Here is a 25350-nt window from a genome sequence, read left to right on the forward strand (position 1 = left end):
AGTGCCTTTGACTTGTCTTCTGATCCCTGTCTTCTCATTTGTGGAACTGGGATAATAATTCCAACTTCACTGAGTTTTCACATAGTGTAAATAAAAAGTACATGAAAAGTGTGTGGGGTGATCCCTTGGCACTGAGTCAGTGCTCAGTAAATGGTAGCTGTTTATTGTTGGACTGTATCTGCGGCTGTAGTTTTTTCTGTCCTGATGGTGAACTGATGACCATGTGTGGCTAGTCTGGGGTTCAGAGGACAGAGCTTTGCTGCACAACTTACTCAGAAACAAAGTGGAGGCCCCTCCATGGGCCTCGTGATCGGCAAAGGGAAAACATGGCTGAGCAGTCATATTACTTACGATGCTGAAGATACTCAGGTGAAGATGTTGGCTGTTGTCAACATAAGAAACGTCCAAACCTCTAGAGAATTGTTTTTTTAAGATTTTTTTAATTGGGGAATTGGGGGAACAGACAAGTTGCTGTCTTATTTTGTTCTTCAGTCTAGTTGTGGAGGACGTCGCTTCACTGGCACATGTTGGTATTATCATTGTGCTCTTCCCAGGTGAGGCAGTCGCTTGCTGGCCATTGGACAGCCACTCACTGCAGCTCACAGCAGCTCACGCTGGCTGCCAGCCACTCACTGTAGCTCACGGCAGCCCACTGCAGCCTATGCCATTGCCGGCGACTCACGACATCCCAGCTCCAGGTCGAGCTGTTGTTCACTATCTTAGCTGTTGAGGGCAGTGTCACTGGCCCGCATGTGGGATCCAAACCGGGGCCCTGCTGCGCAGAGCTGGCGTCCCAAGCCAACTCTTAACCAAAGCGCCACTCAGCCGGCCCATCTAGACAATTTTTATGAGCTTATTTGAGTCAAACTGATAACATATGCCCGGGAGGAAGGTCTAAATGCTTAGGAGAATGGCAGTTTTGCAGCTGATTTTATACATTAGAGTCAAAGAAGGAGCCGTAAGGAAGGTGCATGAAATCCATTGGTGGTAGATTAAGGGGGTGGGAGAAAGTAAAGTGGGTAAATCTTGGTTTGGATAAAAGGCAAAATGGAGAGACACAGACTTCTTTTACATTGGTGGGCACAAAATAGTTAATAATTAATGTTTACAGCACATAGAGGTGGTATGTGGGGAACAGGATGACAATGAGGGGTTATGTGGTCTCATCCTCTGTTGCCAGCTGGTTATGCCTTTGAAGGGCAGGAAAAGAAAATGACTGACATTTCAAAGGTATGTTATTCTAGGTGCATAAGAACAATGGACAGGGCTTACTTAAGGTAAGGACTGATCTTTGCTAAGGAACCTGTAGGCCTGGGAGTGACTGCCCATTGTGACCTGCCCAGGTAGGAATCCATGATTAGACCATCCTGTGTGGTTACTCTCAGTCACTGTGGGATCTGCCGCATGGCCCTCCTGTGCTTGTCATGTCAGGTTTATTGCGTAGCCTCTTTTTCATTCTCACTATCGATGTTAACTTGGCCATTGGTACTGAAGGAGAAACAAAATGATCAGTGTCCCCTTAAATGTGAGTACCTTAAATTTATGAACCACCTTCACATATGCTACTTGGCCCCTTGGTCTCATTGGCTTTAAAAAATTTACATTATGATAATAGTTGTTTCTCACATTGGTTTCTCTGTGAATCTGTCCGATATGGTATAAAATGGAGAGCATTCTTGGCTGCATGGTGAACCAGGTGGTTGCCGTGGGAAAGGCACACCAGCAGCCATGGTCTGTGAGCCTGCTGCATGCATTTCTCAGTGGCTACATGTTGCCCTCCCCCTGACTGTGGAGAAGGGCAGGCTGAGTGGGCAGGTTGGGTTTCTAAGGTTTTATGCTGAGAGGGTTATACATTTTGTACAGATACTACATGTTGGCTCCAACATGTAGGTGACTAGTAGATCACCATCAGTCACTAAACCCCTGCTTTGTTCTAAATACCAGGGGTGCCCCCAAAAATGTATACACATATTAAGAGATGTTATCTAGGTATTATTTTTCAAAGTTGAATTGAATGACAGCAGCAATGTGTAGTATGATGTTCGCTCAAAAGATGGTGTTAGATGAATGCTAGCTTCACCATGCAACAGGCAGGACAGTCAAAGAAAATGGCGGAAGCATGGTTATCATTCGAGGAGCGCAAGACCATTTTGAGGTGGTATTTGAAATTTGAGAACATTCTCCTGACTTAATACCCCTTGACTTCTACCCATGGGAGACCTTAAGGGGTGTGGTATACCGTAGAAAGGCAACCTCACCTGTTGTTCCTCGGGGAGGAAATTGAAATGGCTTCGGAACCATACAGGTGGGCACCTTTGGTAATGTTGCCCCAGCCGGTATTCGCCATAATCAGAAGTGTCTGGACGCTGATGGTAACCACTTTGCTCACCTCTTGTAATTGCAGAAATCACATATGACTTGTATTTATCTTTTGTTATAGGTATATATTGAGTATAATAATTTTAATACATTTTTTTCCTTTCTTAAAATGTGTATACATATTTTTGGCACCCTCTGTACATTGAGGCTCATATTATCACTCTCTGAGTCTTCATTAATACTCGCAAACAGCGAAGTGTGAGCAGCAGCCTTGGTCCCTAGAAATATGTCCAGACTCCATTCTCTGACATGTGGAAGCTGGTTGACAGAGTGCAGGATAGGGCCACCCCTGTGAGGGTATGCCCACTGTTACGCGGGGACATGCACAACCATGTATAGAGGCCGTAGTCCCTAGGGCTGTAGGTGGAACCAGGTGGACCAGGTGTAGATATGCATTCCAGAAGTAGATCATGTTCTCTGTCCTCAGCGGCCTGTGGTAGTGAAGGGACATCTTTGAGTTTACACACCTACCAAGTGTATTTTGTAAAGACTGGGTCCCAGGCACTTGGTCTGGAAACCAGGGGCACTTTGGGGAGAGGGAGGAGAGGACTCAGGTGGCTGTCACATTGAAATCAGGTAGAGCCTGGGCCTTTTTGACCAGGTGAGGAGCTCCCGAGTGCTGATGAAGGTCTTGGGAAGAGCCGACCAGTTAGGTCGCCCTCTGAGGCAGTGTGTTTGTCAAGGGTAACTGTAGAGATTGCAGGTAGGACAGAAGCAGACGGAGCACAGGCAGTCCCCAGGGGCAGCAGGGGAGCTCGCACCTCAGGAGGCACAGGCACCAGGCCCAAAGCCCCTCCTCAGTGGAAGCAGCCTGGGAACCTCTGGCCTCTCCAGGAAGAAGGGTCCCCAGCCTTGCCCAGATGAATAGGCTAGGTTTGTTGACACCCCCAAAACTATCATTCCTCCCAGTCCTAAAGGAGAATGCTGGAAATTGGAGTTCCTCTTGGATATTTCTGAGTAGTTTAGCTCTCTGGGCTGTAAGAAACATGGGCGGCAAGAGTGAATGCGTGGCCTCTGTTTTCCGCCGGCAGAGTGGGTTGTTGTGTCAGAAGCGTGGGGGCCCAAAGCGAGGTGCCACTTGCCTGCAGTAGAGTTCAGACACCCAAGGGCATAACCAGGAGAGCAGGTGCTCCAAGAGCAGCACTAAGAGGTCATCTGAAAGTTATTCAGCATTACAAAAGGAATTAGGCTAAGAATCAAGCTCTGAGGTCAGAGGAGAGGGGTGGCAAAGGGAAGGGAAGCCAGTCCGAGAGGCGTCACAAGGGTGAGCTCTGAGGAATGTAGCCTGGGGTAGTTGGGGACCACCTGTGGGCAGTTGGGGCTTTTTATCTGCACACCCAGGAACACATGGGAGGCTCGAGAGGACATTCCCTCTGTCCGGCTTGCAGCTTGGAGCTGTGCATGGATGGTGAGGGAGGGAGGTGGTCAGGGAAGCTGAATGGCCCTGTGGGGAGTTGGGGACAGCCAGGTGGGCCCCACATCCCAGTATGGGTGGAGAGAGTTCAGTTGTGGTATTATGACAAACTTAAATAAGTTTTTTTTTTTCTCTTTGAATTTCATGGGTCCTTGCTATCAGTGTAATAATTTGATAAACTCAACTCTGTTAATGAACCAGAGGAAGAAGTCTCAGGCATGAGAGTTTCCCTACTTTGGTCATCTCAGTCATGAACGGTGGGATTGCAATAGGTGCAAATGCCACTGCTTGTCGTTGGAGTACCTTTCTTAAGCAGAGAGATAGTTCCCTCAAGTGATGCTGTTTGCCATACACTCACATAGCCAGTGTCTTTGAGGGCGTGTGTAAAATGTGTGTCTAGTAGCTAATGTGGGGTTGCGGAGGAAAAAGAAATGTAAGAAAAACGGAATGTTTAGGTACTTGCATTCTCATGGCCAAGAAATGTGAAGATTCTTTTCCCCCTTAGCAATGGTAGATTCTCTCCTTTCTTTCTGATTTTCTTGCTCATCCTTGCAAGGGAATCATTTAGTGTGCTTTATTATTTTACAATCACGGCGAAAGAGCCACCGAAAATAAACTTTGTGCTTAAAAGCTTTGTGTGTTCCTGCTACACAGTGAGAATTCGGAGTTTAAGGGACAGGAAAGTTCCCAGTGTGCAGTAAATGTGCTGGCAGTTCAGTGGTTCCAAAGGTGGAACAATAATAGCATTAAGAATAGGCCAGGGCCTTTGAGGTTATTGACAAAAATGGGGCAGTGGAGGCGAGGGGGCCCTGTTGTTTCTGTCATGAGCTTTTAAACTTTTGACCTCCAACCTTTTATGTCAAAGAGCTCTTTCCACATGGGTCCTTGCAGGCTGCTCAGGTATCCCGAATTCACTGGAGCACCAGCACTGCCTCTGTGGGAAAGGCCCAGTGTGGGGAGGTTATTGCTGAGGGCCCACCATTGTCTGCCCTGCCTTAGGGGTGGCGGGGGTGGGGTTATGACTTCGTATGCCCACATGAAGTGACTCACTACTGGCAGGCAGCGGGCAGCCTTACAGGGCTAGAACATGGACTTCAGAGCTAGATTTGGCCCGGTAGGCAGGTTTCTGCTGGGAGTTGCCCCTGTGCGTGCTCTGAACATGGGAGCACCCGGAAACCTGTGCAAGGAGGATTCTGCAGAGAAGGTGGGGCCTGCCTTTGGGGTCCCTGGTTTGGCCTTCATTAGGGAGATAGAAGGTCCGCAGTGCCCAGGAGGGAGGCTGGCCTGGTGCATGGCTGCCGTTGCATAGTCTGTTTCCTTTCTTGGCATTCCTCCCTCCTTCGCCTTTTCCCTCAGAAACATTGATTGAATCCCTACTGGGTGTATGGGGGGATAAGTGAGCCCCTCTGCCCTCGTGCCCTAGGTACTAGGGGAGGGGAAGGAGACAATTCTGACCTGGCCATGTGCTCGGCTAGGGGCGTGTCACCACGTTGCCTCGCGTGGGAGTGGGCATGGTGACCACTCCTCTCCATGTGATTATCTACTTACAGCTCAGTACAGACACTACTCGTTTTATGGTGGGGTTGTGTCCTGATAAACCCATGTAAGTTGGAAATATCGTTAAGTTGAAAATGCATTTAATACACTTAACCTATCAAACATCGTAGCTTAGCCTAGCCAGTTTCTACTGAACGTGTATCACTTTTGCACCACTGAAGTAAAAAATTCCTAAGTTGAACCATCATGAGTGAAGTTGAGGACCATCTGTAGTCAGTAAACATGTACTTGTGTGAGGGAAAGTGCCTGAGTAGGAGCACGAGAGACGGGCCATGGTGAGGACTCAGTGTGGGTGCAAGCAGAGTCTCACACGTTGCCCGTGGTGGTCCCCCATAACCTGAATGATGGAGAAGGGGGGAAGGAGCAGGTATTTCCCTGCGGCCTCAGGGTACCTTGGCTGATGGGGTGGCATTTGCATGAGTCTTGAAGACGGAGTTGCACTTGGCAAAGAGGGACTTATTTTTCATCAAGGGGACAATATCAGCTGGATAGGAAGCACCGCCTTTTGGACAGATGTACCCTGGACACAGCTAGGTTGCTGGGGGCCGTGAATGCCACAGTAAAATGCTGAGCTGGACTGGGAAGCATGTCCTGGGCCCCTGGAGGTTTGGGGAGCAGGGAGTGACACAATCCAGTGTAGGTTTGAGAGACGTGAGTGTGGAGAATATAGCTTAGATAAAAGACGATAAAAAGCCAATACTCTGACGGTGTCATGATAAGAAGTGGCCTGAGTCCTGGCTTTGAAATGGAAGGGACACCAGCTCTGCTGCTCTCCCCGCATTTCCTTAGACAAGGGCCTTACCCAGCTCCCTTGTCCAGAAGACAAAGTCTTCCAGGGTCATAGGAAGAAATAAGTACCGGTAAGTGTACACAGGTGTAGTACAGTGCCTGACGCGGATGAAAGTATTTAGTGAATTGTACAGCAGTCCACCCTTATCTGAGGTTGCGCTTTCCCTGGTTTTAGTTACCCACGGTTGCAAAATATTAAATGGAAAATTCTCCAAATGAAAAATTGATGTTTTACATTGCATGCTGTTCTGAGTAGTTGATGAAATCTCGTGCCGTCGGGCTCCAGCCAGCCTGGGATGTGAACCATTCTTTTGCCCTGCATATATACAATACAGTAAGATATTTTGAGAGAGAGAGAGAGAGACAGACCACATGTACCTCACATTTAGTATGATGTTATAATTTTCCTGTTCTATTATCAGTTATTGCTATTAATCTCTTACTGTGCCTCATGTATAAGTTAGCGTTATCATTGCTATGTATTCGGAGAAAATGCAGCACACGGTGCATAGGGCTCGGAACTGTCTGTGGTTTCTGGGTCCACTGGGGATCTTGGAATGCATCTCCAAAGGATAAGGGGATGTACTTATACTAGTGATTGTGTTTTTAAAATTATTAATTACTGTTAATGGGTCAAACTTCGGAAGACCTTTATTGATTAACAGGAACTAGAAATGGGTGGACAGTGGAGATGACAGGGAGACTAAGTTAACCTATTCTCCCGCTGATTGTGAGGGGGATTAGTATGCGCCTCGTGTGTTTCTTACTGGCTACAAGGATGCATCGACCAGCACACTCCTCAGGTCACCGTGGGTGTTCCAGGGCCTTCAGTTACCTTCCAGGGTGCACCTGGATGAGTGTTCCCCAACACTCTCTGCTGGGGAACTCTTATGACAGGGGTGAGCTCCCTGAGGCTCAGGCTCAGCCCAGTTGGTCTCCATCCCGGAGGCCTGGCTTTGTGTTCCTGCCTCAGAAGCAGGATTGAGGCCCAGTGGTGCTCCTGGTGATGGTCCTGGAACATAATCCCCTGACAGATTGCACTGGGAGTGCCGCCTCCAGGGTGCCCTGCAAGGGGAACCAACTTGCAACACAAGACCTTATTTTTGCGAGTTTGGGTAGATCATTGAGCTTTTCTGAGCAGGTAATGGAATTTTCCCTTCTCAGTTCTCAGAATTGTCATAACATAGGAAATAAAGAGAAACAAGACTTAGGGGAATAATAATAAAATTTAGGAAATGATGATTTTAGGGCTGTCAGGAGGATCATGAGGTAATTAATGTGCGTGCGTTTTATAAAATGTAAAGCTTTGTATTCCTTTGCTTTCACACCTCACTACCTGCATCTGCTAATTTTGCAACATTGAAAAAGAACTTAGAAACTCTTTTTTGAGTAGGTTTATTTTGGATAGGCTATAACTTCTAGACTTCACCTTGTTCCTTTATTGATTAATGGTTAGTTTACTAACTAAACCAGGCACCCTCTGAGTCCATTGTGTCACCAAGGCCTCTGTAGTTCCGTCTGAGATACCAGACACTTTTCCTGGAAATGTCTCATCCTCTGCTTTCATTTCATCAGCATTAGGGATACAAATGTGTATTTTTGGAACTATGAAGTTGGTTTTTGAATTGTGCTATACAAAAATATGGTCATCCATATGAGAATATGTTACTAACAACCAATTTCCAAGCTTATTGTCATTGAAAATACACCATTAGCATATTTAAAAGTAAATGGACTTGTCACTTTTAAATGTAGTGATTCCTCATATGTTTTCATGTGATTTCCCTCAGAGAGTTCTGCAGTTTAGGTATAATGCTTCTCTTATTTCTTTTTGCTGCCTTTCCCTCTGTTGATTTTTTTTTTCTCTCTTATCCTGGCAGGAAAGCTAGAAACAACAAAAATGTCATGGATGCATGTATATATTTGGGACCATAAGCAAGATATATTCCAGAGACTGGGTGGAAGGATCTCATGGTTGCCAATAGGTAGATGTGGTCTGTCTCTGCCCCTGAGAATGCCACGATGTGCCTTTAGGTGAGAAACAAGCAGAGAAGAGGCCAGAAAGCGGAGCATCAATTGTTTGTTCATTACCCAGGACATATTTGAGGTGGTAAAGACGGAGATTTGTTCTGTCCAAACTTTCAGAAGGCTATTTCTCATTTTCTTGTGGAAACACATACTTGTGTTTGTTAAGGAGGATGGCGTGGATGAATTGTGGTATCACCAGACTATGGTGTGGGGTAGCATTTAGGTCTGAAATAGAAATTAAATGAATTGAATATACCTGCATGTTTGCACAGAAGAAATGACAGCAAGATCACTGCTTGAGTAGTGGGGAATGCTGTGGAAATTTGTACAAGCGACTTAGGAACGTTGCCAGAAGTACACAATTACTGGGCTTCAGACATAGCATAGTTTTGTTGTTAATTACCTTTCTATGTAACTTTATTTTTTATTTAACTTATAAGGAAACTAAAACTTACTAGATTTGTTGTCAATGTCAAGCACTGTCGTTCTTATTTTAGGATTTATTTGGGGTACATTTTGCTAAAATCACAGATAAGTATCCCTTTTCTGAATAATTACTAGTATGGATACTTCTACTATAAAGATATTTTTAGGTCACACAAGGAGTCATATAAATATTTTACATGTATAGTGTTATCACTCAAAAACTACATATTCATAAAGAAGAAATTGATGTATGGTTTTCTGAAATGTAAAAATGTCAGAAAATCACTTTGTGGTGGTACACCAGGACAGAGCTTGTCAAACTGTGTTTCCGAAAGCCACACAGTAAATACGCTGGGCTTTGGGCGCCACGTTCCAGTTCTGCTGGTGTTGTGTGAGAGCGGGCACAGACGATGTGTGGACAAAAGAGCACACCTGTGTTCCAGTAAAAGTTATTTGCAAAAAGTGACCCGTGCACAGTAGTTTGCAGATTTCTTGCATAACACGTGCTGCCCAAGTTAAGGCTCCTGCCATGGTATAAAGTGATGAATGATAGATTATATCAAGGTATCTGTAAGATTTCTGGAGTATACTAGAACTACGGTTTCTTAATGCTTTGCATCACATTACGGAGGGTCTTACAAATAAAATGATCCGCACTAATGACTTGGGAGACAGCTCCAACTCCACACAACATACCTGTAACACCTGATGCTCGTTGGGGTCATCCCACTGTGATGTCACCAAGTCCATAGCTGGTTCCTGGGAAGTGCCAGTCCTCAGATTCTGCTCGTAGCAGAGCAGGAAGGCCACAGACTGCCCCGTTGCTATAGACACTCCTGGTCAGGCATCCTGGGGTGTCCTCACAGGGGTTGGATCAGCTTCTTTCTTATTGTCTGCAGGCACATCTGTAGGCAGGATGTCTGAGCGAGGGAGTTTGTGTAGGTGTTGGAGTCAGTCCACATGATGACATCTCCTGTAGGCAACTGAACCCTGGAAAAGGTCTTGTTAGGTGCCAAGGTGATGAGGGGAGATACCCAGACAGGAAGAGGCCCGGGGTACCTCTCCACCCTGTCATTGGAGTGGTGACAGCATCTCTCTCTCTCTCTCTCTGTACCCCCTTTTCTCCCACTTGAGACCTCCTTTGATAGATGCTGGTTAATTCTTTTGGTTTTAGCACAGTGGATGTTGTCCACATGGAGTTTTCATGATGTTTCTAGTGATGACAGGCACGTGAGTGAGTTGGTGGAGGCTGGGCTGACCCTAATGATAGGAAAAATAATCTCTAGTTCTGGTCTAGACTGAATTCCAAAGTCAGTGGATAGACAATGTCAGTATTTAAATAAGCCAGGAGAACCTGTGCACTAGACAGTTTACTCTTGTCGGTTCTCCTGTACTCTTTGCTGGACACTTTCAGGCTACTCAGGTATCATTTGGTGAATTACTCCTTCGCTGACTTTCATCTCTCTTTTTTAATCTACAACTTTGTATGTAAATTTTAAACTTTAAAAGATAGTTTCCCAGAATGGTATCCAAGAGATTTTATAGCCTGAGGAACTAAAACTATTTCTTGAGAGAATGATGCAACTGAAGATAAATCTCCAAGTGTCTTTCTCTGGCTACAGGTTATGATCAACCAAGGCTGTTGTGAAGAAACCTAAAAATCAATGCCTTTCATTCCTAATGAGACCCTTAATGCACTGCATGACAGCAGCCAGCATGAGGTCAAGTACTGACAACTGTACCCAGCACAAATATTTTTACTATGCATTTCAATTTAAACATGTGTGGAGCCAATTATGTATTTATGGGGTTTAGACTTTTCTGCTCAAGCTTCAGATAATATGCACTCTTCAAATCTCAGCATAGTGTAGAGGATTGGTCCAGTAGTGAAAGCTCTCGCAAGTCTGTAATCAATCATCTTTGCGACCATAAGCGTGAACAGTTGACTGGTTACCACTGTTCCACAGACTCACCCCACCTGGTAGAGTTTTAATTCCCTCAGTACAATTGATTCCCCCAGTTCTGCACATTATTCTCCCTTCTTCCATTTAGCCCGTTAGTTTGCTGACAGTAGAGTACACAGCACTTAGCAGCTGGTTTGTGGAACCATCAGTCAGGAAATTGTATGATAAATAGGAGGTAGCCAGGTTTAGTGGCACTTCCTTCTGCTTCAGCAGTTTTCGCCTGAGTTTGGAAAAGTCATCATGTGGTGTTTTGTCAAGGGCCAGAACAGGAGATGGCTGCAGTGCGGTGACTTATTACACATACACTTGAATTATGATGCAGCACAGCTGCGCTGCTCATGTGTAAATAATAAACCGTGAGCTGGAAGATTCCGGTGACTGCTGGTGGCAGGGTCTGCTCTTGTCATATGGGCTTTCTCGGCCAGTTTCTTGGGCCCATGATGGAATATGTGGCTGAGCCTCCGATAGAAACAAACCAAGATGCAAGGGAAGCAGTCAGCATTTGAGGATTAGGGCTTTTTTCTTATTCTTCTCTTGTTTTAGAAATGTGAGAGGATGAATGCCATGTGATGCCATGTATCACTCAAGGGCATGCTGTTTCTGGTTTTCACTCTTCGTTTATATTGTTAAGCTGTGGTCAGGCATGACTTTAATTGGAAGAGCTGTTCATTGCACTTTCTCAGAAAGTGACTTAGAAGCGTGATTTCCACTGACACAAGGTATTATTGTTTGGGTAGACTTCATCAGTCCAGGACAAGTTATTTTAGACTAAATCAAGAGGGAAACAAATAGCAACAGTGAAATACTTGAACGAAAACCAGATGTCTTTGGTAAAGTCAGATCATATCCATAATTTTTTGTTCTTTATTTGACCTAGTAATTCTAGAATGCAGAATTCGTAAATTTCCTTGGGACATAAATAAACACTGGAAACAATGTTACAAGATGCATCACAAATTTTCAGTCAGAATTAACTTTGAAACAAAACACACTCAACAGTGAGAAATGACTATAGTGATTGTGTTTTATATTTTCCTCTCACATATTTTTGCAGTGCTTGGTCTTTGTCATTCATTCTGAAAGAAGGCGAGATGGTGAGACAGTGAATTAAAATCCTGTTAGAATAATTTCTTAAAAATGAGAAGACGGGGCTGACCAGGTGGCGCAGTTGGTTAGAGCATGAGCTCTGAGCAACAGGGTCGCCGGTTCAATTCCCACATGGGAATTGTGCCTGAGTAATTGTGCCTCAGTAAGCTGTGCCTGAGCTGAGCTGCCGCTGAGCTGCCAATGGATGGCCGGATGGCTTAGCTGGTGAGAGCATGTGCTCCTAACAACAAGGTTGCTGGTTCGACTCCCTCATGGGATGGTGGGCTGCTTCCCCACCCCCTGCAACCAGATTGAAAGCAGCGACTGGACTTGGAGCTGAGCTTGCACCCTCCACAACTAAGATTGAAGGACAACAGCTTGACTTGGAGCTGAGGGGTCCTGAAAAAACACAATGTTCCCCTTCTCCCAATTCCCCAATAAAATGTTAAAAAAAAAATTGAGAAGATGGCAGTGCCTTTTTAAATTTTTATGATAGTGTTGTAGTTTACCCTTGGGGAAGAGTGTTTTATAATGCTTGGGTACACGTCTTTGATTTTATAGGATTAACTGGTTGGTCTTCAACCATGTGCACATAAATCCCTGCAACTTCGTTATAAATACCCATATAAGAGATAATGACTGTTAGTTCCTGGACCTATGAGGCATATATTGACTGTGGAATGAGTTCACACATTTTCAGCCCTGTGTGTTTGAAAACTGTGGTATGTGCTTTGTCATAATTCATAGGCGTACCCACATAGAGAAAATCGCATAGGTATCTATCTGGTGTAGAGAGTTTAATGACGTAGAACACAGCCAAGAGCCAAGAAGTAAAGAAGTAAAAATATCTTCCAACTCTGACATAGTTGTCACAACTTACCTCAAAATGGCCACAGAAAATGGTGCATAGGGGAAGCCTTTGGGAGGTGGGTCGGTCGTACTTTATTAATGCTTAATTTACACACAGTTCTAGTAGGTTATTTCTCTGAGGACATGTGTTAAGTTTGAAGGCCGCTGGAGGTGAGCACACTTGCATCAGCAGTGACTGCTAAAAGGAGAGGAAGAGGAAGAAGTCATGACATCTGATGGCCATCGACCTGACCTGAACTTGAATCTGATTATTTGGGCCTGTTTCCAAATTTAAAAACATTCAGTGAATTGAGTATGTGTCAGACTTTCAAACTAGTGAAAAAAGATGATTCCACTTAATTTCATGTTGTTTTAGTAAGGGTGAATAATTTTCATCAAAAATGGTTAAGTAGGACATTTTGGCTCTGCAGGATTACTGTTCTGACAACAGTGCTGGATAAACTTTCACACTTGGCACACCAGCTATCTAGATTTCTATTACAAAAACCCAACTCCGACATCCTGTAACATTAAGTCCTAAGAGGTGCACTCAGAATATCATTGGTTTTTTTCATATCAACTCTATAAAATGTATAAAGTGGGATAAATGATCAGGGAGTCAGTATTGCCCTTTTGTTGAATCCCAGCATTGTTGTATATCAGTATATCACAGTGACTGATATGAAAATAGTGAGATGGTTCCTTTCCTCCTTCTGGACCACCCTCTCTTCTCTTTATCTCACAATAAGCACAAAATACCTCGATAGCTGACATTTTCAGTACAACAGTAATTTTCAGCCACAGAAGTTTACTAGGTTCTAAAGCTGGTGGAATGACAGCAGCGTTGAGTAATTTCTTGGGCCTGTCTATGCTATGTTAATAGCTTTTCGCTCTTATTTTGTTTTCTCATAACCATAGTATTAGATTCTCAAAAGAAGGGAAAAATTCAGAACAAGGGAAGTAAAATATAATTTTTTAAAAAGTTAATGTTTATATTCTAAAAGATGCTTGTTGAAAAAGATTTAGAAAGAAATGTTTGGCAAGGAAAATGAAAACCACCTGAATTCACCACACACACACAAAATAGTCCTCCGCTAAGACTTAGAGAACTTCTCAGTGGGGAGTACCGGTATACCCTTGTCTGTGTTTGGTGGAGCCCACACCCAGCACCCCTCAGGGGGTCCTGTGTCACTTCTCCATCCATTGCTCAGAACCTGTTCTCTGGCCTATTTGGAAATCGCCTGTACGTCCTGCTACCCTGAGGCGTAGCAAATCTTCAGACTTGTAGAAATGACTGGAAGCCTTCAGAGGCATGTTATTATACACTTTAGTTCCTAAGAGTGTTACCAGCTCGTGGGCAACGGCAGCACAATGGAAGGGACCACCGAAGGACCATTTCGGCCTGAGGTAAAATCAGGGCCATAGCCTCAGAGGCATACCTTCAGGTTTTGAACTCCTTTATTGAAATTTGGAAAAACTTTAGTGCCAGTTACAAAATATCATTCGTGCTCCTAGTGATAAAATGTAGCAAAACTCTCTTCAGTTTTTGCAGTGAATCACTATTAAAGAAAAAGTTTTATTTCCAGATTTGTCAGAGACAATCGGTATATGTTACTACAAGTAAGTGGAGTGGGGCTAGAGGAGCTGTTTTAAGGAAGTGTGCACCCAGGAACCCAGGAAAGGGCTAACGCCAGCCCGAGCGGAACAGGAGGGGAGGCTGGCCTGGGGCCAAGGTGAATGTCAGGGCAGAAACCTTCAGGTTGCCTCAGACCTCCCCATCAGTCTCGGGTCAGCGCCTCTCTTGCTGCCAGGCTATGTGGCATTTCTTCTGCCAAACTATAGATTTGCTGCTTTTGTGTTGGGACTGGGGACGCATCACTCAGGCCAAGAAGAAGGGGCACATGCATTAAAAAAAAAGTATTTGTTGTGTGTGGTGTGTGAGCATGCGTGGTATTTGTTGTGTGTGTGGTATGTGTATGTGTGTTGCTCGCGTGCAACACAGATTCTAGCAGGGACTTTAGAAAGGACTCCTTTCCTTAAAAGCATCAAGTATGTGAGAGAAAAGAAGCTAGCATTTATATTACATCCTGGTCTAAAATTCACTTGACAGTGTAAATTTGAAAAAGAAACGAGTGCCTTGTGATCTGTCCCCCTTGGTTTCATGGCTCAGCCCTTCTGCTCTGGCTGGCCTGTCTCTCAGGGTAGAAATATGTGGTGTTCTTCGCTGCTTTCCTGTGGGTTTTGGTGGCACTCAGGGGCCCTACGCTCTCACGTTGACTTGGTCACAACCCTGCACTGCCTCACACAGCCTCAAACTGAGCTCTAAAGAGTTCCTCCATGAATCCTTCAAGTAGGCTAGGCACGCGTCATGAAGACAGAGCAGAGGTGTGGCTGCATGAACCGGACTTCTGTCTGCAAGTGCTCCTTTTATACAGGTTGGACTTTCTTTCTTTTTCAGACCCTCCTCACCTCTTTCCTGCGTTCCATCCTCCTGTGCCAATCGATGCAAGACACCATGAGGGGCGTTACCATTACGACCCGTCTCCGATTCCTCCATTGCATGTGTAAGTATTAAAACTTTACCCAGTAATGAAACAGAACAAAGTACTGGCTGTTACTATCTCAGGACTTTTTGTTAGAGCACGACTATAGGCGTTAAAGATGTGATAGAAGTATAAGGTTTACTTCTGAAATACAGCAAGCCTGTCTATTCCTAGACTCTGGGATGCAACCCCCACCCCCACACACACCCCCTGATGCTTCCTGTAGAATGCCTGTCTCACTGGGTGGCTGGCAAGTATTTCCTGTATATTTTGCATATGTGTGTTCTGTGGGCTATAAATACTGAATTAGAAAAGTAGAGGCCTAAAGGAAGGTTACCACTCAGAATATGTATTTGGGTGAGAATGGGTGTGAAGTTTCTCTTGCTAAAATTTCTATTAGGTGAACATCCTGTCCCAGGTATCACAATGAATGGTAATGAGTTTCTGTGGCAAGTTTTCATAGCCCCTGTGGTGTGCACCAACAGTCACTTGATTGATGGGAATGTCACCCAAACAAAATGGTAGATGTGATTGAGCACATGGTTTACACAAAGATAAAGGGAAGAATGGTAGTGATAACATACATTAGAAAAGGGAGAAGAAAATCTTGGGGAAATAAATATTGTCTTCCTAGGTTTTGGGGAAAAGGAATAGTAGACTTGCACACTAAAAAAATTTTTTTTGTAGTACTGTCCAGAAAACTGTCATATACTATAATAATTGGAGCCACTCTCTGGGAGTGGCTGCCCCTTACAAATGGCCTTTAGATACCGATATAGAGTATATGTATATGTATATGTATATATAAATAGATAAATAAAATACATTTAGTTGTATGGAGTAGTCACCCTTCATTCTGAGACAGTAAAGTTTGAACAGCACAAGTAATACTTTGAAGAATAATGCTGATTATTTAGATGGTAGATTGCATCTCTGTGGCTATTAGTTACAGCTGTGTAATTACATACATGCCAAGGAAAAATGAAGTTGTTTTAAAACAAGTCCTCCTCTGCGAACAGAATTAATTGATATTAACAACCCTAACTACATGCCCAAGTGCACGTATAATATTTTACCAACAGTTTTTTGGATCCATCTCCCATTACTAAATTGTAATTTCAGAGCAGATTTGCCTGGAGGTAAGTAATAAATCTGTGTTGCAGACTTCTATAAGCATTAACAGAAAAAGGGGGTATTTATAGAGAAAGAATACAGAAACTTGTGACTTATTTTTTGACTTTTCACTGGAACACAGGTATTTCCAGGGTTCTAAAGCCTACTCATAATATGCTCAAATAAAACCAAGAGGCCAATTTAAAATGCCCTATACAAAGGGAAGGAAATTCCAAATTCAGGCTGAAGCCTGCCATGTAATTCACCAGGTTATACAGAGGTTGTGCATGGCTGATTCTCCCAGACTCGACAGTCTCTGCAGTGCTATAGTAATTTAAATCGGAGTCTTTGGAATTTCAGAGCTTTTCACTCTTTCAAAGTCATGTTGTAGAGAAATTTCAAAAAATAAGTTTATGCGATAGAATGAACTAGCTCCTCTGGATTCATTATAGTTTGCCTTGTAATTAAATTCAAATATGAATTTATCAATTAAAATCCCAAGACTTGGTTCTTTGGCAGGCTGTAACAGCAAGCCCTCATAAAGTCCACACTGTGTCCTGTGTCCTATGCCTACAGTATTAGCTTACAAGTGATGAAAACACCACAAGACAATTTAGGTTGAGTTTTGAGAATCCTGGGGGTGGAGGTTGCACTTCAGACCTGACTGGTGAGCTGGGATTTTTACAGATTTTAATAATTACTGCTTTTTCACCCAAGCTTTAAAATACTTTAGCAGCAGTTGACTAAATTGTCCTGCAGTTGCCTAAATGTATAGTTATCAAAGATTCTTAATGCAAAGCTGGTATATAACACTGAGTTTTAAAAGAAAAGTTCTTGAAAGTTCTGAGAGGAAATGTCATCACTGTGGGCACAGTGTGATGAGCACATGGATCTGTGACCTCCTGGAATTAACTGCTAGTCCTCACAGGGTCCTGGGTGGAGATCTTGAGCTTATGAAGTAGAACCTGGGAAACTATCTGAAGCCACTCCTCAGGGCCTTTATAACATGACATTCTCTCTGCGCTGACTTCAGTGACCTTCCGGCCCTGTCTGGCAAATGCCCACTTAAACTCCTCACCCTCAAGACCTCACCTTCCTGTATCCCAGAGGCTGTCTGCACAGCACCTGTGTGCCTTTATCGTAGCATGCATCCTCTCGCTTGCTCATTTTTTGCTCAGTGATCACTGCCCCTGTGAGTCTGGCTGCCAGTGCCCAGCCCTTGGCCAGGTGCTTTGTAAAAGGTGCTCAGGAGACACCCAGGTTGTCCAGTCCCAGAGACATGGACAAGCAGCTACAGAGCTTGAGCCCTCCCTTGGTTTGCACCGACCTGTGCTGGGAACTCTGGTGACTTGCTTGTATTGGTTTCACTCACGGAAATGAAGTCATCTGCCTTTTCTTACTGAGTTCCATGAAATCATGTTCATGTGAGCACTTTTTTTTTTTTTTAAGTTTTCTTTAAATATTTCTTTGCAGGAGGGGACACCACACTTCTACTCAAGTAAGAGAAATATTTTTAACAGTAAAGAGGTCTTTTATTTATTTTTTTTTTGAGGATCTAATTGACTTTAGTAAGCAATTCATGAATTGAGCAGCATCCCATCTAGCAACAGAAGGACGCGCGAATCTATTTTTTTATACTTACCATGCCATGAATTCATAAGGACTGGGTTCCAGCAGCTCAGGCCTCTTCCCATCAGTTCTCACACAGTGAGCTTCTCTGGGTGGGGCAGGCTGGCGCTTCAGTGAACCCAGGTACCTTTCTCTTTGGCTTCCTTCTTTTTTATTTTTATTTTTTATTGTTTTCCTTCACATGTTTCAGGAAGCTCTCTCGGCTCTTAGAATGTTTAATACGCTCAATACGTACATTAATTCACTTGGCAAGAATCTTGCCCTTAACTTCTTTGTTAACAACAATGCCAACCGCATGTTGGGTGACACTATAGACCCATCCAGTTTTGCCGTGGTGACATTGGTGGGGCATTCCTTTTTGAACAGTGCCCCATTCCATTGATGTCTACAATGTCATCTTTCTTGTAGATCCGCATGTGGCCATAGGAGCAGTCCATGTTTTCTAAAAGGCCAAGAGAACATAGAGCGGGGCCTCTCCTCTCTCCCTTTGTGTTGGTCATTTTAGCAAAGCACTGGAAGATGGCGGTCCCGGCTGAAAAAAAAAGCCATGTGAGCACTCTTAAAAGCAGCAAATGTTACCAAATCCAAGTTTGTTGCACCAAGTTTCAAAAGGCCAAAACTCAAAAGGTCAGAGTTTGGAGTAAGGAAAGGTTTAGGGATCGAGAATGCGCCATCTGGGAAGATGGGAGCCCTGATGGTGCCTCAGATCCATCTTGATCGCAGGACTAGATTAAGGGTTTTTAAGGGGTTAGGGGAACCAGGTATACAGAAGTGTGGGCGGGGCGAGTTTTAATTGGAGGACCTTGAACTTCGCCATTTATGGTAAACGGTGCGTCAGCACCAGATCTTCCTGGACAGTGGACCCTTGGCTTCTGAAAGAATGTGGTGTTCATTCAGTTCTGGTTTTGTCGTCGTCTTTTGGGTCCACGTGCGTGTGTGCGTATGGTGGTGGAGTGGGTGGGTGCTGGGGGGCACTTTGGTTCCAGTGCAGCTGGAGGTCAAAGTTCTCTTTTCCGTGCATCCTTTGGCTCCACGTCTTGCTGTTTTGGTCTGTTGTCTCTGAAAAGCAACTCAGTATCTTGTAAACAGGATAGGACCATTTTGAGATGGTTCTGAGGTTACAGGAGCTGTAAGCAAATGCTGAGAGTTAGTGTTTGAGGCAGTTGGGCACACAACCAATCCTGAGTTTTCTGTCCTGGCATGGCTCAGTCATGAATTCCAGGGTTGCTTTGGTATCTTCTGTGTGCTCTGAGTCAATGCCTGTGATCATTTTAGAACTGGAGGCAATCTATTGGGTTGTTGGAAAAGTCATGACACATTTTTGCAATGAAAAACAGAAGAAATATGTCATGACTTTTCTGACAACCCAATAGGCAGATGTAGCTTGGTTACTGAAATCTTAAAAGCATGTCTTTGCTGAGGGGTAAAGCAGTGAGCTGGAAAACTAAAACAATTTCATCTAGAATTTGAATTCCAAAAGGCTTGCTATATAATTGTATTACAGAAAATGAGATCAAGAGAGCTTACTGAGTTTTTAAAATAAATATTTTTAATCATAACAGGACAAAATTTGGGGACATTCTCATTATTTTTTACACATAATTGTTCTTCTGGTGCCAACTTTAAAAATGTGTAAGCCTCAAACAGGATTTGTGCTGATGATGAAAATATTCGCAGATCTCTGTTTAGAAGGATGGCAGGCACTGTGATAATTATGCTATCACATCCTATCATTAAAGATTCCATTGAAAGGGGTTTATAAATTGCTCCTATTTTTAGATAAACCACCCTATATTAAGGCATCAATGATATGGTACAGAATTAAATTAAAATCCCATAAAATGAAATATGTTCAGTATTAGCTGTTTGACACTTAATTTGCCTCTGAATGAGTCGAGGAAATCACAAATTAACCTGCCTTTGTTTTTCCAACCATGGCTTATTAGGTGTTAGAACAACTGCAATTATAGCCTAATAATAGCCACCAAGCCTTATAAATATGTACAGAAATATGTCAGTTTGTGTTAAAGAGCCCAGTGAGCTAAATGGGATGCCTTTTGCTCCCCCCCCCCACCCCCGCTCACTCTCGTAGTGTCCCCACAGTGTATGGCTACGCAGTGTGGACAAGAGTGTAGAATCTTAGATTGTTTCAAATGCAATCGTGGCAATGATTAGAATGTATTAGTATTTCCTTTCTTAAATAAAAATCATGAATTTAGACTCAGAACTCATAAGTGGGACATGGAGTATCATTTTTCTCCTCAGTTGTCACTAAAGATTGTCATATAAAATGTACGATTTCTGCATTGTGTGTATTTAACTCAAGCAGTTTGAATATTAAAAAACACTGGATCTGAGGAACTTTCCCTTTTTTTCTGGAAGTTATTCTCCACTGAATTCACCGGACTTATTCCCCATAGATAATTCGAGCGTTTCTCTTGCTTTCTTAAATCACTTGTTTGGACCACACATTCCGTGTTTTATTAAGCCATATAGAAAAAAATACAATGCTTTAGAAAAAAGTGAGTCTATTTTACTATATTACTGAGATTATTCAAAGCATTAATGACAGAATCTGAATCTGTATGCATCTAGTCAAGACAGTAACTTCATGTGAATATTTTTACTTCTGGGTCCTCTCTGTTTCATGCCTTCCGTTCCTTGCGTAACTCCAAGAGGCGTTATTGTATTCGGTGGCAATGGATGATGCTCTGGAGGCTGAAAATGACAACTTGTTTTAAAATTTTACTTGGAAATTTAGACAATTGGAATATTACATTCCCCTCCCCCAGAATACAGTTGTATTTTCAAGTGACTACTCTCACATTAAGGAAGAAAGTATTCTTTGTCTTGCATTTTGAGTGTGTGTGTTCTTTTTAATTTAGTGTTAGAACTCATTTAAGCAGGCTTCCTTTTAAAAACCAGACATAGTAATATATTTGTGGAAACCCCAAAATAAAGTTTTAAATTCTATTTTAAAGTCTGCATTTATTCTGGATTTTCACTTGGGGGAAAATATCTTTTACTCACAACTTTTTTAAGCCCAAGTTTTCTCCTTTATGGACCAATATGAATTGCATTTCAGACTGTCCAGTTTCTTCATGTGAGCTCTGCAATTCATTTTCCGAAGCAGGGGACGTAGTTGCTAATCCGTTGCAGTAATTCAGGCCTACAGATCTTGCCAGTTGAGCTGAGAGCTGCCCTGTTTTGTGCCATGGATGTGAACAGAAGTGCACCCCAAGCTGCATCCCAGGCCAGCACTCAGAGGCTGTCACATGCCACCATCCACTTGAATTCATTTTAGAAAACCAGCTTCATCTTTTCTCTCTTGGGAGAATGAGCACTCATGTACTGTTCTACTCAGCAGCTCTTTTTTCTTAGTTGAGTCAGTGTGGCTGTTTCCAAGGCTGCCTGATTCACTGAAATTATTCCACCTGAGTAAGAAGAGCTGTTCTTCCTGCTAAAAGTGGTTCACTTCCTGGCGCCTGGGGAGAGGACGCAGTATAGGGTAGATCATTAATATTAGCTGTGAAATAAAGTGCACTGGAAATAGTAAGGCTTCACCCCCATGATTATGACTGCCTTTTAGAAATGAGAGCAGGGAGATGAGTGGCAAGTTTGGAGTCTGAATAAATACATTTTTTTCCCAGAGAGTAAAAGCTTGAAGAAAAGATATATCATTATGGTGAAAGCTTAGAGAAAGAAGAAGTAGAAGACCAGAGATACTACCACGCAGTTTCCCCCCTCCCTGAACTCAACATCTTGCACGTACTAGGTACTGTGATTATTGGGGGCTCATATAATATTTATTCAAAAGTAGCCTTTAGTCTAGCCATCTACTTAAAACTTTGTGATGGGCCCAAAACACATAATAATGATTTCATTCTTTTAATTCCCAGAGAATCTCCAGTAAAATGCAGAAATGAGGAAAACCTTGTATTAGTATTTGGAAGCATAACTAGTTTGGAGTATTTTAGTAATACAATTTACACTTAACAAAGGAGGGCCAGCTGAGTGGCACAATGGTTAGGAGTTAGCTTGGGACACTTGCTCTCAGCAGCAGGGCCCCAGTTCGGATCCCACATGAGGCCCAGTGATGCTGCGCCCTCTATAGTTAAGATGGTGAACAACAGCTCAACCTGGAGCTGGGCTGCCGTGAGTGGCCGGCGACGGCGTAGGCTGCAGTGGGGCTGGCCAGCAGCAGGTGTGAGCTTTTGCGAGCTGTCTTGAGCCACCATGAGTAGCCATCCAGTGACCTGCAAGTGACTGCCTCACCCCGGGAAGAGCACAATGATAATACTAACATGTGCCAGTGAAGCGACGTCCTCCACAACTAGATTGAAGAAAAAAAAGGACAGCAACTTGTCTGTTCCCCTTCCCCAATTCCCCAACACTGTTCCCCTCCCCCAATTCCCCAATAAAATCTTTATAAAAATTAAATTAAATTACATTAACAAAGGAAGGTTCTTTATTTTCCTGGTGTTTGCACTCTACCATAAACAGCATTAAGACTGGTAAAGTGTAATGACGTATCAGATTACATCAAATGCTGTAGCTAACACTGTGTAACAACCCCCTCTCCCCAAAAAGGAAGAATGAGCTAGATTATAATTACAACTTCTGAAGGCAAAGACAATTTGAGAATATGTTCGCACTTGCTAGGTCAAGTCTATGACTTTCACATAGTAGCTCTTAAATAAATATTATTTTCAGAGATGATAATGATTTGTTTCTTAGGGCACTGCAGGATGAATGCTATCATCTTTTGTTTGTTTACTTTTATTAGCATGTGTCACCTGATGCCAACAAAGCTGGCACACGTAAGACTCAAAATCACAAGCTTCATTACTACTTAAGATTATATTAAAAGTACCAATTGCAATGTCTGATGCCAAATATTAAATCAGTTACTGGTTGTAAAGCAGGTTACCATTTAATGTACATTGCTGCTTTCCAGGCTCTTCACATGGAAATAAAATAAATGAAATTAGCAATCTTAAGTGGACAACCTAAGAAGAACAGCAGAATTTCATAAATAAGGGAAAAAAACAGACATGAATAGACAACTCCCATGAAAAAAAATTAATAATAACCATAGCTGTAATGTGACACTTTAATTAGCAACCCTGTGATGGAGTTATTGTGACTGGCCTCATTTGAAGTATATGGACATCCTGACACACAATCACAGTGTAGGAGTAAACCGGGCCACTGTTTTAACCTGGGCATCACACCTATAACCCTTGCTCTCAACTTCCATGTTCCACTCATGAAAATGAACACTGCACACTTTGCTGCTCTAATTTCTACTAATACTTCCTGGATGAGCACAAAGAATTCTAATAACACCCTATTGGAAGTGTCCTGTGTTAGTAGCTGTCATTGTCTTCTGCAAATTTCCAACGTAGGGATATGGCCGTGGAAAGGGCTGGAAAAAGCCTTTGACCTGAAAAGCCTTTCTGTAGCCAAGCAGTCAGACTTACTTCAGTGTTTGCTGCTGTAGAACTTGTGACACCAAACAATCAGACAATTTACATATCCAGCTATAGGGAATGCTTTGATAATTGTGATTCATCAACTTGGTAGAATATTGAACAATACTTATCAATCATGGTTGAGAAGACCATATTGAAACATGGGTAAATAAAGATCAATGATCACAGCGGTTTACCCAGTAAGCCGTGCTGGACTAGTTCACAGAGTGCATCTGCCTGGAACCTTCTTCCCGCACACAGCATGGCTTACTTGATCCCTCACTTCTTACATTTCTCTGCACAGATGTCTCCTTACTTGAGACGTCTTCTTTGAAGAACTATCTAATGAACAGGAGTTGGCAAACTCATACTTAGGAGTGAAATCTGGCCTGTGGCCTGTTTTTGTAATAAGTTTTATTGGAACACAATGACTCCCATGTGTCCACTGTTGTCCGTGGCAGCTTTAGCAATCCAGGGCAGAGTTAAGTAGCAGGCACAGGGAGAACATAACCCATCAAAGCCTAAAATATGAAGTTTGCCAACCCCTGATCAAAGGCAGCACCCCCTTTCCAGCCTACTCTTTTGCCCTTTCTCTGCTTTATTTTTTTCTTTCTTTAAGCGATTGCCATGCATCGTATTTTCTACTCTCAGGTTTTCTTACTGTGATTCCCAACATTTTTCATTGCATATCATATCAATTCAGAAAAGAACATGTCTTATTTTCGTTGTTGTTTCTCCTGATAAACTGAAGAAATGCAAAGCCTGCCCAATTTTAAGAACCTACCGTAGATTACTTACATCCATAGTTCATTGTACAAGTGTGAAAATGTGGGTGAGTTACACTTCCTAAACTTTAAAAAAACTTTAAAAGTATTGATCAACCAATATTTTATTTTGCTTTAAGAAACAAGCATGAAACAAATGAATTGTTGTGGAAGGGCATGATACTTATCTCTTGTCTTGCAGTGTTTCTAACCACTGAAGGAAGTATTGAATTCGGCCACCAGTTGTAGAGAAAGTAGGCCCTAATTAGAGTGTGTATGCAGAGTCAGAGTGCAGCTTCACTGATACAGTTCCCGTGTTCTTTGTGTGGCGCTCCGCAGTCAGGGCCGGAACAGACACGCACCGACATATTCACAGGCACTGGCCAGGAGGCTGGGGCTCTACAGAGCACGCCATCAAACCTGTTGGGGGTCTGGGGGGTGCTGGGCTGGAGCGGACTTTTTTCTTTGAGTACAGTGCTACCACTCATGTTAAGCCTGGCTTCAAAGAACACAGAAATTTACTGCCAGCATTTTATTTATTTTTCAAAATATGTGTTTGCAAAAAATTTGAACTTTAACAGAATTTGTCCCAAGAGGAAGACACTTTCAGGCTAGTGTATGTGGCGACTACGGCCCAAACCAAAGTGGCCTGCCGCTCTTTATAGGTGGCCAGTGCTCACACTTAGGAAATAGAGCCCGCGTTTTCCACCTAAACAAAGACGCGCCATTTCCTATAGCCACATAGCATGCTGAGTTCGTTTCAGAGGTTCCCCAGGGGAACAAAGGCCAGGGCCCAGGGGCTGCCTGTCTTTCATTCCTTTCTGTTATTGTTGCATTCCCACCCCTGCCCACAGTGAAATTCATACATCAAAAAATAAAACACTAGCAGATTTGTTTCCAGGAAACTGCTTGCTAACTTTCTGAATCCTAAGTAGCATAGCAAATTAGCTAGATTTTTGCATCTTTGGTGATCCAAGCAAACCAAGCATACTAAAAGGAAATAGCAGGACACAGGTAGATTTTGAAACTTGTCCTTTCAGTACTGAGGTAGGGATGTGTTTGCAGAACATTCAACAATAACTATACTGAAAAGAAATATGAAAAAAAAATGCTTGACCATTTTTAGTTGTGATACGATCTTTATAAAAAGATGTATCAGAACAGCAGTGGGCATCAATGTATTGCAGTTGGGTAAATTTTAACAAGTTAAACTGCTTATGGGTCCCACGTTTAAAAGCTCAGCTAGTGTTGACCTAGCTGAACTGGTGACATTACATCAATTTTTATTTCTCTGGATACACACTGCACCTCTGCCTCTCCTCTCTTTCTGCGCGC

The 25350-nt window shown here is 43.1% G+C and overlaps 1 protein-coding gene across 1 annotated transcript in view; it reads left to right on the forward strand.

Moving 5' to 3' along the window:
* Positions 1–25350, forward strand: part of GLI3 (GLI family zinc finger 3) — a 287264-nt gene that overhangs the window by 156496 nt on the left and 105418 nt on the right. The window contains exon 4 of the mRNA XM_019627118.1: positions 14951–15056. Within this exon, the coding sequence (XP_019482663.1) occupies positions 14951–15056 (106 nt within the window). The remainder of the gene's footprint in view (positions 1–14950; positions 15057–25350) is intronic.

The sequence above is a fragment of the Hipposideros armiger genome, unplaced genomic scaffold (assembly GCF_001890085.2).
Source record: "Hipposideros armiger isolate ML-2016 unplaced genomic scaffold, ASM189008v1 scaffold_710, whole genome shotgun sequence".
In the NCBI taxonomy this organism is placed as follows: domain Eukaryota; kingdom Metazoa; phylum Chordata; class Mammalia; order Chiroptera; family Hipposideridae; genus Hipposideros; species Hipposideros armiger.